We start from the raw sequence: 15,142 nt of genomic DNA on the forward strand, positions 1-15,142 counted from the left end.
GCCTATATAAAATCTTGCATACCGGTTTTATATTTCCACCTATGGGTCTCTTCATACGGCTGGCGCTGAGCAGTGCCACACCATCATTTAAACCTAATTTGGTTACTTTTTCTGTTTACACTCAAGACCTGCTTTAAAATTCAGGTGTAGTTTTTGGTTTCCTTTATTTTTAAAACTTCTAGATCCTCCTGCATAGAAGTATTTACAAACCCTATTTTTAAAAATCTTCATAACATCATAGACCTGAGACCTCAAATATTCTTAACTCATTGTCTAATCTCTGGGAAATCCCTCCCTTTCTCTTATACAGGAGGGGTGGTGAGAAAGAATAACATCTTTAAATTCAGGAATACTTCTTTTAAAACCAAACTATTTACTTGAGATATTTTTAATTGGGAATCTTGGGAATTTTTTTAACCTCTATGAGTCTGTATGTTAAACTAGAAAAAAAATGAGGAAACCAATTTCCGCCTCATAAGGGGTTTGTGAAAACTAAATGATATCATACAGCTCAAGACCAATATTTACAGTAACCAGCCCATGGCCACCTGCTCCCTGCTGTCTGTTAACTCTTGCTACTGTTAACAACTCCAAACAAAAGGACTAATAATACATTTTCCTTCTGGAGGGCAAAAACTTTCCTCTATAAGCAGTATGGTGATATGAGAAGCCAAGGATATGTATTATATAATGACACTATATGAATATATAGGTTCCTTTAAGTTCTTTAACTTTCTGATTGGACTATACATAAGCCTTCTCTCTAACATAATAAAAAAGGCCTACTAATCTTGTAGTAGGCAGTTTCAATTTAAAAGTACTTTTAACTCATGATTTTTTTTTTATACTCAGGCTATTTTAATCTGAGGTGGTATTATGTATGCTGGCATTGTCCTTCATTGGTCAGTCATGAAATAAGTTTTAAAAAGGGTTTCCTAGTCTTATATAAATGAAAAAGGATGAAAAATAATTATAGGAGGAGAGAAAAAGATTGTAAGAGGCAGCCTAACCACCTTCAGAAAGCAGATTGAGGAGATCTAGGGAAATTCTCCATCACCAAAAACCTAGGCCTTCCTAATAACAGGGGTAAAAATCTGGCAAACTACGGTATAGGTACTTTGAAAGGTGGTTTCACCAGGGCTCACGCTTACGTCGAGTGATCCCAGTGCTGATTTCGTGGTGTTTCTGTGAGGTGCTGATGTGGCGATGATGCTTTCTGACTCATAGCAACCTGGTCCTGTGACATCCTGTAATCATTACTGTTAATGAACCTGCTTTTGCAGCTGTGATTTCAGTCCATCTCACTGAGGGGTCTCCTGGTTTTCACTGACTCTTTACTTTTTGAAGCATGATGTCCTTCTCCAGGGACAAGCCCCTCCTGGTAACATATCTTAAAGTAGGTGAGATAAAGCCTTGGCTTCACTGCTTCTAAGAAGCATTCTCTGGCTATGTTTCTTCCTGGTCCCACTGGCTTGTTCTCTTGGCGGTCCATAGTATATATATCAGTATTCTTCCTCAACATCTTAATCCAAGTGTATAAATCCTTCTTACTCATCCGTCCTTTAGATTTAATATGTATATGAGGTGAATGAAAATGTCATGCCTTAGATTAGGCAAATTTAGTTTTCTGAGTGACAGCTTTGCCTTTTCATACTTTATAAAGAGGTTTTCTGTGGAAGATTTACCCATGGCATACGCTTTACCATGACACAAGAAAATGAGAAGAAATTTCAAGCTAATGGGAACATGCTTTGGCAGTAAATATAGGCAGCCAAAGACAATGTGCAAAATCTTGTTCTGCTCAGTTCTGTAAATATGTAGTAATGGTTTTTAAATTTGAAAGGCTGCCTTGACTGTGAGGACAAAATCATAGAACACTTTCCAAGACCATGGGAGGAAGCAAAGAAACCAAGACGTCAGAAACATTGCAGGGACTGACTGGCACTATCTTTGTGCTCACCAAGTGTTCCTAAGGAGCCTAATTTCTTCTCCCGCTGAAGATACAGCTGACTTCACTGTAACCTGATATACCACTCCTTGGAGACTATTTTACATTAGGCAACGTCCTTACTGAAAACTGAAGCACATTTGGGAAGGACTTCTTTTGGTAATTCTCATCTTGATATCTGTTGAGGATGTAAGACAATGGGAGCAGAGCATTGTGGGATTGAGAGTGGGCTGTAGACACAATGTGGGCCTTTGGAAATAGTGATAGAAAAGATGGGATGATTCCAACACTTCTTAAAAAAGTCTTGGGTCGCATAATGAGGCTCGCACTAGTGTTTGAATGCAGTATATGGAGTAAACTTACTCTCATGAACTAGCCTCGGGTCTATGATATAGAAGAGATTTAATTCATTTTCAAACAACATATTTCTGGAACATTCAATGGATACATTGACAGTGGCTTCCTTTGAATTTGAATACTTCGTAAATAGTGCTATGTATAATCATTTTGAAAGGACCCCGTTTTTAACATGTTTTATTGGAGACCCCCAAGTAAAATGTGGCGCTGTGGAGCTGCAAAACTAAGAGTTGTATTGCGGCTGCTATTAAATAAAAAATGTATCAACTTGACTTTCAGCTTCACTTAAGAAGGAAGTATACAAACTGAAAAGTATAGGAAATAGCACACTGCTATTTCAGTAATTCACTGCCTGTTTAAGGGAAAGAGATGAAGATGTGTTTCTAAGTCTTAATAACAAGAGGAGCGAAAAATTGAAGGCAAAGGGAATGTTTTGTGGAAATGGGAAAAGGTGCTTCGAGATTCTGTGGTGACGTCTAGGTACACAGAATGATAAGATGCTTTTAGAGGACCCTCAAAGGTCCTTTGACTCAGTGTCAAAGACTGCCAGGCTGCAGACTTAAGTCCTGTCAGGAAGCCCCTCCTTCTTCCTTGATACTAGTTAGTTTGTTTTCCTAAAGGAAGGCAATGTTTAGAAATTCTAGGCCTTATTTAATATAGTCCAATTTAAAATCCTTATTTCAATACTGAGGAGTTGATGTTTTATCTTTAGAAATCGTAGTATGTTCAATTAAGAATACATCTTTTGAGAGACAAGGGAAATTATATGTCTTAGCAATTAACTCTACTATGTGGTATGTCTAAAAATAGGCTTGACTGACAGGTTTAAATAATTATGATTAGAATTTAAGAAATATAAAACATACTATAAATAAGAAAAAGGTTCAAAATCCACCGTCTAGCAATTACAAAAAGAAACATGAACAGCCTTATGTTCACTAAGATATTGATTTAACTAGAAAGACCTCAAACATAGTGTAAAATCTATTTAATTAAAAAAATAACTTCTAAATTCCATTCTGTGTCACTTTCTCCTTTATACTAGAATTTGTATAACTGACATCGTTAATTTCATAGAACTGTTATATATTTAAAAATTAAATCTGCCTGTTTCTTAAATCAAAATTGAAAATAATCTTATCATCATCCCTTTCCCCACCCTTTCCAGCTGTCTCCCTACCCTACACTTCCTGCCCCCCATTCCCTGAGAAGTCAGCTCACTGGATGGAGGACTCCGGGTTCCCTTTCCTCCAAGGGTATGGACATAAAATGTGTTGCATTTTTATTGTTTCCTTAAAAACCAAGCATTGTACTTTATGTTCAGATATCTGTGGGGGCATAGAAATGTCTGTGCAACAGGGGGCTAAGGCACCATTTCTTCTTTCCTTTCTTTTTCTTGGGAGCAGAAGCAAAGACGAGTGGGATAGCCAGAGTGGCTTGTCAATCTCATATAAACCGACAAATTATGCATCAGCCAATATCACTGGGGATTTTGTGTCAAAGCCTGCCATGTCACAGAACTTCAACCTTGCCAGGAAAGAAGTTTCTTCCTTTAAAAACAGAGAAACAAAGGCACCAAAGTACCTTATGTGGGAAGCTGGTATACACCAAGCTGAGAAGCTTCCTTATTTAAGAACAATTGTGAAACATACTGGAATATTTTACAGTAAAAATCATCCTTTTCTTGCTTATTACACCTAGGAACATCTTTCTATAGCTGTTTTCTTTCCCCTCAAATCCACAATCATAATCCAGATCTTCCTCCAATTAAAATGTCTGAATACTTATGCATCAATGTGACTTAACCAGCAGGTATTTCTATAGCAAACTGCATTTATTTTCAAGTAGTGGATCAAATGGATCAAAGTGGTGCTTTCAAAGGAGTAGTCCTTGAGATGGATCCATTCTTGGGAACAACATTGCAAGCAAAGCGCTAGGAAATCAAGGTTTAGAAAGATGAGTAGAGAAACGGAGTCTTTTCTAAAGTAATGTGCAAAATCAGAGTGTCATTTGGATACCACGTCAGTATGCACATGGAACCAATGCTGCTTCTTTAAGGATTGGCTAGAAAGGCCTTCTTTACATCATGGAAGATTGTTCTCTGAGATACTAGTTTCAGTGGGGCGCTGGTGGTGTTGCAGAGTGGGGCTACCAGTTGACTTGGCAGGCAAACTGTCTTCTTGCTATTTTGCTTCCTTGGGGGATGGAATAGAGGAGTCTTCTACACAATAATGTCATACACCCGGCCCACTCTGCCCAGCCATTCTCTCACAGCCTGGCGAACTCGGATATCCGTCACGTGACACGTCAGCTGGCTGATGCAAGGGAACACTGCTGGCTGCAGGGCAGTGAAGGTCTGGTCTGGAAGGATCTGAATTTGATTGAGAACTGTTAGCACCATGTTGGTCCATGCCTATGAGAAAGGATTAAAGAGAATTAGTAGCTTTCTCTCGTGATTTCATTGGGCTATACCCTGCCCATCTGTTTATAGATTTCTTAGGCTACAGTAAATTATTATTAGGTTCTGTCCAGTCCTTTCTAACTCTGGGCAATGCAACGTAAAACAGAATAAAACACTATCTAATCCCACATCATCTTTGCAGCCGCTGTTCTGTTTGAACTCATTGCTGCAGCCATTGTGTCAACCTATCTTATCGAGGATCTTTCTCTTTTTCACTAACCCTCTCCTTCACCAAGCATGACGCCCTTCTCCAGAGAACGTGGCTGTTAAGTGCCATCAGGCTGGCTCCCACTCATGGTGACAATCGAATCAAACCCACTTCTATGGCATCCTCACAATCTCTGTTGTCTTCATGCTCAATCCATCAATTGATGGTCTTTCATAAACTGACATTTTAAATTCACATATGAAAGGATGGGCAGAGGCACAGGTAACATTAAAGCGCCAAATCAAGCCAGGTGCCCTCAAGTGTTCTGACTTATGGCAAGTCCATGTGTTGGGGAACAGAACTGTGCTCTGTAGTCTTTACAGCTGCCATTTAATCCTTCATACAATGTCCTGTAACATTAGCATCCCCACATTGTAACTAATCGTGTAGGTGTGGTTGCTGTCAAGTAGGAAATGACTCATCGCTGACCCTCCCATGGAGTTTTTGAGGCTGTAAATCGCAGGGGAAGGGATTGACCACCTTTCTCTGGCGGAGCAACTCTGTAAATGAAAACCTTCAAGCATTCTCCTTGTGATTCTCATGTCTACTTATCCTTTTATCCAAACAGTCTCCTAAGGCAATACTACACTTTTGATTTATATGATTAATTATTCTCTGGAATGTTACTGTTCACTTGAAAAGCTTGTGTATTGTTTTGCTGAGCAACAAAGGTGCATTTCGTTTTAGGCTCAAAGGTTCACTAACAGCCACATTCTTGCAGACTCCGCCACTTCATAAAGTTCTCATGGCGTGACTTTCTGGAAGATGAGCAGAATCTTATCCTGAGGTGTTTTTGGGGAGATTTAAAGCGCCACCCTCTCAGTTAACAAACGAGCACTTAACTGTGTTCACCATACCATCAGGGTCTCTATATTTAACACTGGACGTGGTTTCAGAAAAATTTGTTAAAAAGCAATTATTCCTTGAAATTTTTTTTCCCTTCCAGTAAGATTTCCATAGGCCAAATAATAATTTAAGTCAAGCATTTTCATACTATCTAGATAATTAAAATTCATAAGCAAACCCTCTTCATTTCATAACTCTGGCCTGGAGGTCAGAACTGGCCCTCCAGCAGGTTGTAAAACCACGTGGCAGGAGACGAATGCCCATCTTTCTCCCTCATGGTGGCTGGTAGATTTGAACCACCTAAGAGATGATGGTTTTGGGCGAGCAGCATTAACTCTGTTCAGTCTACACCACCAAACCAACCTTAATTAGTAAAAGTAATTGAGAAATGAGTTGCTGAACACATTGTTGGTTAATCTTGTCATGATCAAATTATTTTCTGCTTTAAATTTTTGGCGGATAATATGTGTTTTCAGTTACAGAAGCTGGGCTGAAATGAGGGAAAAGAATTTTAAAGTAGAATTCTAAAGTAAAAATTTTTGATTCCAAGAACAGGTCTGAGATACTCAATATTAATGATCAAAGGTGAGAGGAGTACTGGGATGACATCAAGAATTAAACATGAAGAAAGCAGAAAGTAAAAGAAAAGTAAGTATTAATAAAAAAATGTTCAAAGAGCCAGAATTAGAAAACTGAGGGGAAGAAAATGCTCAGCACTTCTCAAGCTGTAAGAAGTAAAGAACAAATTCAAGTCTTGAGTTGTAATACTGAAGGACTGTAAGTGCAAAATAAAGATAGAAGGAACACAGAGTTACTGTAACAAAAAGAACTGGTCAGCAATGAATCATTTCAAGGGAGCTCTGGTGGCCTAGTGGGTAGGAGCTGTACTTGACAACCTGAAGGCATGCAGTTTGAATTCACCAGCTACTCTGCTAAAGAAAGATGGGAAAAATTCCTCCTATGTGATAGCCAGCCTCTGAAAACTCATTGGACGGTCAGCAATGAGAGATTGGGGGGCGGGGAGGGGCGAGGGAGAGAGGGCAAAAAAGAGTGGGAGAGAAAAAGAGGGAGAGTGGGAGAAACATTTCAGGAAGTAGCATATGATCAAGAATCAATGGTAATGAAGGAAGAAGTTTAAGCTGCACTCAAGGCATTGGCAAAAATGAGACCCCAGGAATACTGAATACCAATTGAGGTGTTTCAACAAACAGGATGCAGCTCAGAAACTGCTGCCTTTACATGTGAAAGACAGCTGATCAACTGACAGGAAGAAATCTATTTGTATGCCCATTTGGGGAAAAGTAGTAAATGTGATTCAACAGAATGCAGAAATTATTAAACAATATCATTAAATCCATATGTAAAGAAAATCTTGTTGATGATTTCTAGAAAATGGTTGGAACAATATATCAACAGGGAATTGCCAGAAATTGAAGCTGGATTCAGAATATCATAGAATGAGTGACATCATTATTATCCTATAGAGCCTGACTGATAGCAGAAAATACTAGAAAAAATGCTTACTGTTGTTTTATCGAGTATACAAAGGCATCTGACCTTGTCAATCATAATAAACTGTAGATAACACAGAGAATAATGAGAATTATAGAACAAGGAGATAGTGTATGATTTAAAATAAGGAAGAAGCCAGGGTTGTATCCTTTCACCGTAACTATTCAATACATGGCCAGAGAAATGACCTGAGAAAGTGAACTACACAAAGAACAATGTGGCCTCAGGACTGGAGGAAGATTCAGTCAACAACATGTGAAACGTAGGTGACAGCCTTCACTAAAGATTATACCTCAACATCAAGAAAACACAAATCTTTTTAACGGAACCAACAGGCAACATCATAATAAATGGAGAAATGACTGAAGTAAAGAAACAATTTATTACACACTGGGCAAATCTGTCAAGGACCTCTTGAAAGTGCTAAAGAGCAAGGGTCTAACTTGAAAGTGTACCTTTGTTGTTGTTAGGTGTCATAGACAACTCATAGAGACCCAATGAATGAAAGACCTAGACACTTGTTATCACTTTCATTATTTTTCCACGTTCATAGGGTTTCCGGAAGCAAGTTACTTTGGAAGTGGATGCCACTCCTACTTCCAACCTTGTTTTAATTGGGAAGCTCCACCAAACACTGCACCATGGGTAACCATTATCGCATTTGGCACATCAGAGTCACAGTGTTTAGCATCACAGCAACCACATGTTACCTCTGTACAGCAACTCAACAGGCCAGTGCTAAAAGAATGTTTAGCCAAAAACAATTAAAACCAGGCCTGAGGGCCACAGATGAAAATCACTCATCTTTGGCTTGGTAGTATAATTTTCTCTCCACTAGACACAGAGAGCTCTATGGTATTGGTTAAAATGTACCTTTACCCATGGTATTTTTAAATGCATGTGAAATTTGGACAATGTGTTAAGAAGACCAAAGAAAATGGATGCCCTTGAATTGTGGTGCTTGGAAGAATACTGACCACATCATGGGCTGTCAAAAGAAAAGTCTGCCTTGGACGAAGTGTAGCCAGGTGCTTCTCCGAGACTAGGATGGTAAAATTTCACCTCACATACTTTGTGCATATTGTCAGAGGTGGTCAGTCCCTGGAAGAGGACATTACACACATGGAAAAGTAAAGAACGAGCAAAAGAGAAGACTCATTGAGTTTAAAGCGGTGACTGCTACAATGGATTTAATAAGCTCAGCAGAGATTTTTTTTTTTTAGCAGACATTTTTGAGGATGGGACTGGATCAGGCAGGGTTTGCTCTACTGTACACAGAATTCTTAGGAGTTTGATCCAACAAAATAGCACCTAATTGGAACAAGTATTTTGTTAAAATTATGTAGGACATAGATGTGCCCAGAGGACGCTGCTGACAGGATTGGTGCCATGAGACCTGTTTCTCCAGATGCATGCAGTCACACAGCTGCCAGCTGTTAGGGAATTTGGGTGGCAAAGCCCAGAGTCCACAGCTGCTAAAATTTACAGCTCTGGAAAAGTGAGGAGAGGGTCATTAAGAGTCTGAACTGACTTGACAGCAGTGGATTTGATTGGTCTTCCTGGCCAGGTGGCAGCACACACTATACAACTCAGCCTCCCAAGAAATCTGAGAGACTAAACATATTGGTGGGTCACACATCCCACAGGTCACAAAAGGCTTAGAAATACCACACTTTCCATTTTGATTGGATACTTTAAAAAACCAAGAATTTAACTTCATAAACCACAAAAATCATCTAAGCTTAAGGTACTTCAAAAGAAAGTACAGCATCTTTCAGGATGATTGTATTTCTGTTTAGGTTTATAGAAACTCCATGGTCCATATCTTTTAAAGTTTTAGGGTTATAATAATCTGTAGACTCCTGACAGTGAGATTATTTTCAATATCAGGAGGAGTGGCATCCACTTTCTAAATAACATGCCTCTGGAAACTCTAAGAACTTTGATAGATGGGCTCTATGAGGAGAATTGTGGCATCAGGATTGGTGGAAGATCTATTAACAATCTGCGTTATGCAGATGACACAACCCTGCTTGCTGAAACTGAGGAGGACCTCATGCACTTGCTGCGAAGGGTCAAGGACTGCAGCCTTCAGTATGGACTGAGGCTCAATGTCAAGAAGACAAAGATTCTCACCACTGGACCAATTGGCAGCGTCAGGATGGATGACGAAGAGATTGAGAGTGATCACAGCTTCAGTTTGCTCGGCTCCACAGTCAACACTGTTGGCACCAGCAGTCAGGAAATCAAAAAGCATATCGCGATGGGAAAGTCTGCTGTTAGGGACCTCTCTAAAGTACTCAGGAACAACGGTGTCTCTCTGGAGACTAAGGTGCGCCTGATACAGGTCATGGTATTTGCAATCGCTTGTTATGCCTCAGAGAGTTGGACAATGACTAGGGAGGACAGAAGGAGAGTGGATGCTTTTGAGCTGTGGTGCTGGAGAAGAGTACTGAATGTACCATGGACTGCCAGGAAAACAAACAGATTCATCTTGGAGAGGATTAAACCAGGCTGCTCCTTGGAGGCAAGGATTCTTGGGCTTCGTCTGACATACTTTGGACATGTTGCCAGGAGGGACGGGTCCTTGGAGAGGGACATCATGCTTGGGAGGGTGGAGGGACAGCGCAGGAGGGGAAGACCCTCTATGAAATGGATTGATTCGGTGACTGGGGTAATCGGGATGGGTGTGTCGGAGGCAGTGCGGTTGGCACAGGATAGAGCAGGTTTTAGGGCTGTTGTGCATAGGGTCGCTATGAGTCGAAAATGACTCGACGGCACATAACAACAACAACAACAACTAGCTCATTTATACAAATGGTTGGCTAGTCTTCAAAGGCCCTTTGGTGGTGTAAACAGTGGTGGTTTGAATCCACTCAAACACACCAGAGATCAAAAGCCTGTGATCTACTTTCATGAATGTTCAGGTAAACCTGTCGACAGCAGTTTGACTCACACATTGTGCTGCCAGGAGTTGACATCAATTCAGTGGTGACATGTTTCCCTAATTCTCAATAATATGTATTGCAAAGCATACAATCGGTGCCTGAAAATATTGAGAATATAATTTCTGTTATCTACTGACAGAGGAACACAGAACCTGCATCTTTGGTCAGGCAAGCACAGATAAGCTCTGGGATAAGTGATTCCCACACTGGCTTGCAGCAATGTCCTCTGAGAGCAACGACGACTGTTAGCTGAAAACCGGCCTCTCATCTGAAGTTGCTTGGTCCCCCCATCCTGGGGTCCCAGGACTGTACCCTGGGGTCCCAGGACCGTACCTGGATCTGTGCTTCGGCGTCTCTCACGGAGACACTCAGGGAACTTCCGGTGGAGCCTGAGCGGGGCCTCTTCTCCTGCCGCAGCAGCTCGGGGCCTGCACTGAAGGAATGGCGCATCTGGCCTTGGTCCATCAAGTGCTGGGGCCGCTGAAGCAATGGGGAGTCCTGGCCCCTGGGGCCCAGGGGCTCGCCCTTCTTCTCCACTTTGCCCTCCTGCGTGAAGGGAGGCAGGTTGTGCTGCTGTTTCCTCTTTTTGTACTCCGTCATCAGCTTGGAGATGGTCTTGTCAGCTGCCATGGTGTAGATCTTGTTGCCTGCGTTCTCCCACCACTCCTTCTTCTGGCCGGCGTCCTTCTTCTCCACTCGGGGGCTCGGGGGGAGCAGCAGCAGCTCCCCATTGCTTCCCCTCAGACTCAGACACTCGCCCACGTGGTCCCGTGTCTGGCTCCGGTCATCCTCAGAAGGCGTATCCTTCCCCGAGAAGCCCCCCGTGGAAGGGGTGGACGACTCGGACTGGAAGGAGGGGAGGATAAAGAACGGGTCATTCTTGAAGAGCGGGGGCTCCTCCATACTGCTCTCCAGGTCCAGGTGCATCTGGATGTAGTTGTTGCACAGCTCCATGCACAGTTTGTGAAGCCGTTTGACCAGCCACACCCAGTCTGCATTGCTGACCGGCTGGACGCTGAGCGAGGGCATCCGGGCCCTCCACTGCCTCTTCTCCTTGCCCCGTGGGGGGCTGACCTGGGCCGTCTCCTCAAAGATGTCTTCATCTTCTGATGAGCACTGCTGGGAAGAATCTGTGCTCCTCTCCTCATCTTCAAACAAGACCTTCTTCACTTGCTCGGCAGTGATGGTCTCCTGGTTGGTGAGGACAGCACACACCAGTGCGTGGAAATAAATGTTGAAACTCATTGCAGACTGGCGGTAGAGGTTGGCAGCACCCCCGATGCCGGACACTTTCTTCAGCAGGCACTTCAGCCCAGGGCTGGTGTCGAACTCTCTGGCTGTCCTGTACGAGTCCAGCAGCAGGTCAAAGATGACCGCCAAGTTCTGCATGGAGATGTACCTGAGGAAGCCTGCCAGCTTGCTCTCGGGCGCCTGGACCGTCTTCTCCTCTCCAGGACAGGGCCCTTTGACAAACTCTTCCAGCAAAATGTCATAGAGGTTCTGGAGCAACACTTGATGAGACAGTAAGCTCACCACAATTTCCCTGAAGGAGACACTGAGAAAGGACAGAACAGGAATGGTTAATAAGACTTCTGCCTTGTATCAGGTACTCGAAAATGACACAGACACAAGACACTTCACACTACAGAACGAACTGTGTTCTGATGTGTTCCTTAAACAAAGGCAAATCTTTTGAGGTAACACATGAGATAGATTTTAATGGGACTCTTGGCCCTTTTTACATCTCAGCAGCTATACAATTTAATGTTTTATGATACTGAGTGAGCACTTGTCATGTTTAGGAATGAAATGGAATAATTTTTATAAAAACTGTTCACATAGGCACAGTTATGGATGACACATTCTTCATATTGTAAGTTAAAGCATCAAATAAAACAGCAACTGTTTCTGTGGAGCTCTATTCATTTTAATATTCTCTTTTCCAAGCCTTTACTATTTTTCCCCCCTAGACATCTTATTGCATTCTGGCTCTGCAGTGACCAAAGTAGTTTTCCACGATGAAAGGTTAGTGTTTTAGGTGCATTTATAGAAAACGCCCATCAACCTTTTGGCATATAAAAAGGAGTAGTGCTAACTAAAACAGATATTGGGGAGGTGCTGTTTGCAAGACTAGGAAGGAAATAAATGGGTAATTTAGTTCAAACTAGTCTGTATCAGGAAGCAGCAGTCATGCAGCTAATGGGAATTCTCTTCCTACCAGAAAAGCTTAGGGGGCTCTTTTCGGGGCCTTAAATAACTGCTTGGTTTCAATGCCCCTGAATTGTGCCACCAAAGAGTACGGACCACCCCAAGCACCGCCAAAAGAACCAACAAACATGTCTTGGACAATGGGCAACTAGGGTGCTCTTTGGAAGCAAGGATGGTGAGTGAAACTTCCTCTAACACATTTTGTGTGTGTGGACAGGTGAGCTCAGTCCTTGGAAAGTGGAAAAAGATGCCCTGCCAGGAAAGGTGGAGGGTCAGCCTCACAGAATCTTTGCACAAGCTGGACTGACACAGTGATGGTAACAACAGGCTCCCACATATCAGAGGTAGGATGGTGAAGATGGTACAGTATATGTACAATATAGACCCACTTTACCAGGCTAGTTTGACCAGCAAAAATTGGACCTTGGATCGGCACTGGACCTGAGCAGTTCCAAACTGATCCAGGGTACATAACCAATTCCCTTCCTTCCTAAATAATTTCACAACCAAGAGAACTTTGGAAAGAAATTCGTATGCACATCATCAATGAATCCTTTAAATTTTGCTGCTGTTAACCATCATTTTTGCTCCTGTTGTTGTTGTTAGGTGCCGTCGAGTCGCTTGCGACTCATAGCGACTCTATGTACAACAGCCCTAAACCCTGCTCTATCCTGTGCCAATCTCACTGCCTCTGACACATCCATCCCGATTACCCCAGTCACTGAATCAATCCACCTCATAGAGGGTCTTCCCCTTCTGCGCTGTCCCTCCACTCTGCCCAGCATAATGTCCCTCTCCAAAGACCTGTCTCTCCTTACATCATGTCCAAAGTATGTCAGGCAAAGCCCCAGAATCCTTGCCTCCAAGGACCAGCCTGGTTTAACCCTCTCTAAGATGAATCTATTTGTTTTCTTGGCAGTTCATGGTACATTCAGTACTCTTCTCCAGCACCACAGCTCAAAGGCATCAATTCTCCTTCTATCCTCCCTAGTCATTGTCCAACTCTCTGATGGCCTGTATCAGGCACACCTTAGTCTCCAGAGAGACACCGTTGCTCTTGAGTACTTTAGAGAGGTCCCTAACCGCAGACTTTCCCATCGCAATATGTTTTTTTGATTTCCTGGCTACTGGTGCCAAGAGTGTTGACCATGGAGCCGAGCAAACTGAAGCTCCTAGAAAATATTAAAGAAGGAAACACATATTTTCTAAAAAAAAAAAAAAAAGATGGTGCAGGATAGGGCACTGTTGTTTCCATGAGGGGTAGTCAACTATGTCCGATGTTGTGTTCACAGTTTCTGTGAGGGGTAGACAACTCAAAAGATGGTGACTAACAACACTGTCCCACATGGGGTGGGAGGTGGGAGTAAGCCAGGGTCGTGAGGCTGCTCTTCCCATTCATCTGGAAAAGGGAGTTCTGAAAGTGAATGCTCAAATAATGACTCATCGGTTGAATTCATGATTATGATTGTGGGTTTGTTTTTATTGCTCTCAAACTTCTATAGAAAAAGCTTACGGTATACTGTGGTCCAAACCGATATCCCTAGTGTTCAGCTACAACTTTGAAATGGACAATTATTCTTTGCTAACTAGTAGCAAAGGATAGAAAACCTTCCATAAATTTAACAGCAAATTCAGTAAATGTCTGTCTGCTGTTGTTCTCCAAGAATTATGGACTTGAGAAGTGGATTCCATTTATACGTAATACTCTCTCTGAGTGGAATGGGGGCAGTTGTACAGTTATTTTTGTTAAGAAAATACAAGAATAATGATAAAACATTAATAAGGGTATATGAAATGTTCAAAACACTTTATTTTATAAACTACCCATAGTAGACTAATACAATATAGGTGAAATTCCCAAACTGTTGTACTAATCATTTAACTTTTAGACAAATAACTCAGGGCCCATGAAATCCTATCCAGAACTCCTGATAATAGAGTCCCTGCCTTTCTGTTTAGCCTGATGTGGATGTGATTCTGACTCACCATTTAGCAGCTATGTGTCCCTAACTCTGTGGATTAAATTGATGTAATAGTATCTACCCATGTTACTTGTGTGGAAATATTTATAATAATCATTAGCCTAGTATGTCAGGAGTTTAGAAACTGGTCTGTCATTTCCTCTCTAGGCATTTTTTTTCCGTCCAGCACAATGCGAATATAGTAATACTTGTGAGAGTTAGAAGTCAATTACCCTGTGTTGAAGGGTTCTAACAGTGTTCTACTTTGGATAGGATGCAATTTTATTGCTTATTTTGCATGAAAATATTTTTAACACGTTGCCGCACACTTTTTAAACTGACAACCGTGCTTAGAAACATTTGCCGACATTTGCGGCAACACGTTAAGCATTCCTTCTCTGATTGTCTGTTGCCTAACAGTAACATCTATGAAAGCTGAAAGTATTTACAAGGGCACCTGCCTTAAGGTAGCACACAGATCTTTTTGCTTCTTTCCAGCTACACTGTCCCTGGAGCAGTTTATAGATTTCTCCCAGGAGTAAGCTGAAACCAGCCTCAAATGACAATAAAAAAATTTAACAATGTGCCTAAATGTAGAAAACTTGGCTAAAAGGTCAACAACTTTAAACTTTGGCTAATTTTTTCCGTCTACACTCGGATCACGATGAGGGGCAGGTGGGCACGTTAACTTGC

General features: G+C 41.8%; 1 protein-coding gene across 1 annotated transcript in view; it reads right to left on the minus strand.

Annotated features, from left to right (window-relative positions):
• Positions 1 to 4,526: 4,526 nt before the first annotated feature.
• KIAA1244 (KIAA1244 ortholog) overlaps positions 4,527 to 15,142 on the minus strand; it is a 219,695-nt gene continuing 209,079 nt past the window's right edge. The window contains exons 33-34 of the mRNA XM_006884948.1: positions 10,614 to 11,835; positions 4,527 to 4,718 (exon numbers count right to left, since the gene is read on the minus strand). Of these exons, the coding sequence (XP_006885010.1) occupies positions 4,527 to 4,718; positions 10,614 to 11,835 (1,414 nt within the window). The remainder of the gene's footprint in view (positions 4,719 to 10,613; positions 11,836 to 15,142) is intronic.

This window comes from Elephantulus edwardii, unplaced genomic scaffold (assembly GCF_000299155.1).
Source record: "Elephantulus edwardii isolate Elephantulus edwardi_28Jun2011 unplaced genomic scaffold, EleEdw1.0 scaffold00039, whole genome shotgun sequence".
In the NCBI taxonomy this organism is placed as follows: Eukaryota; Metazoa; Chordata; class Mammalia; order Macroscelidea; family Macroscelididae; genus Elephantulus; species Elephantulus edwardii.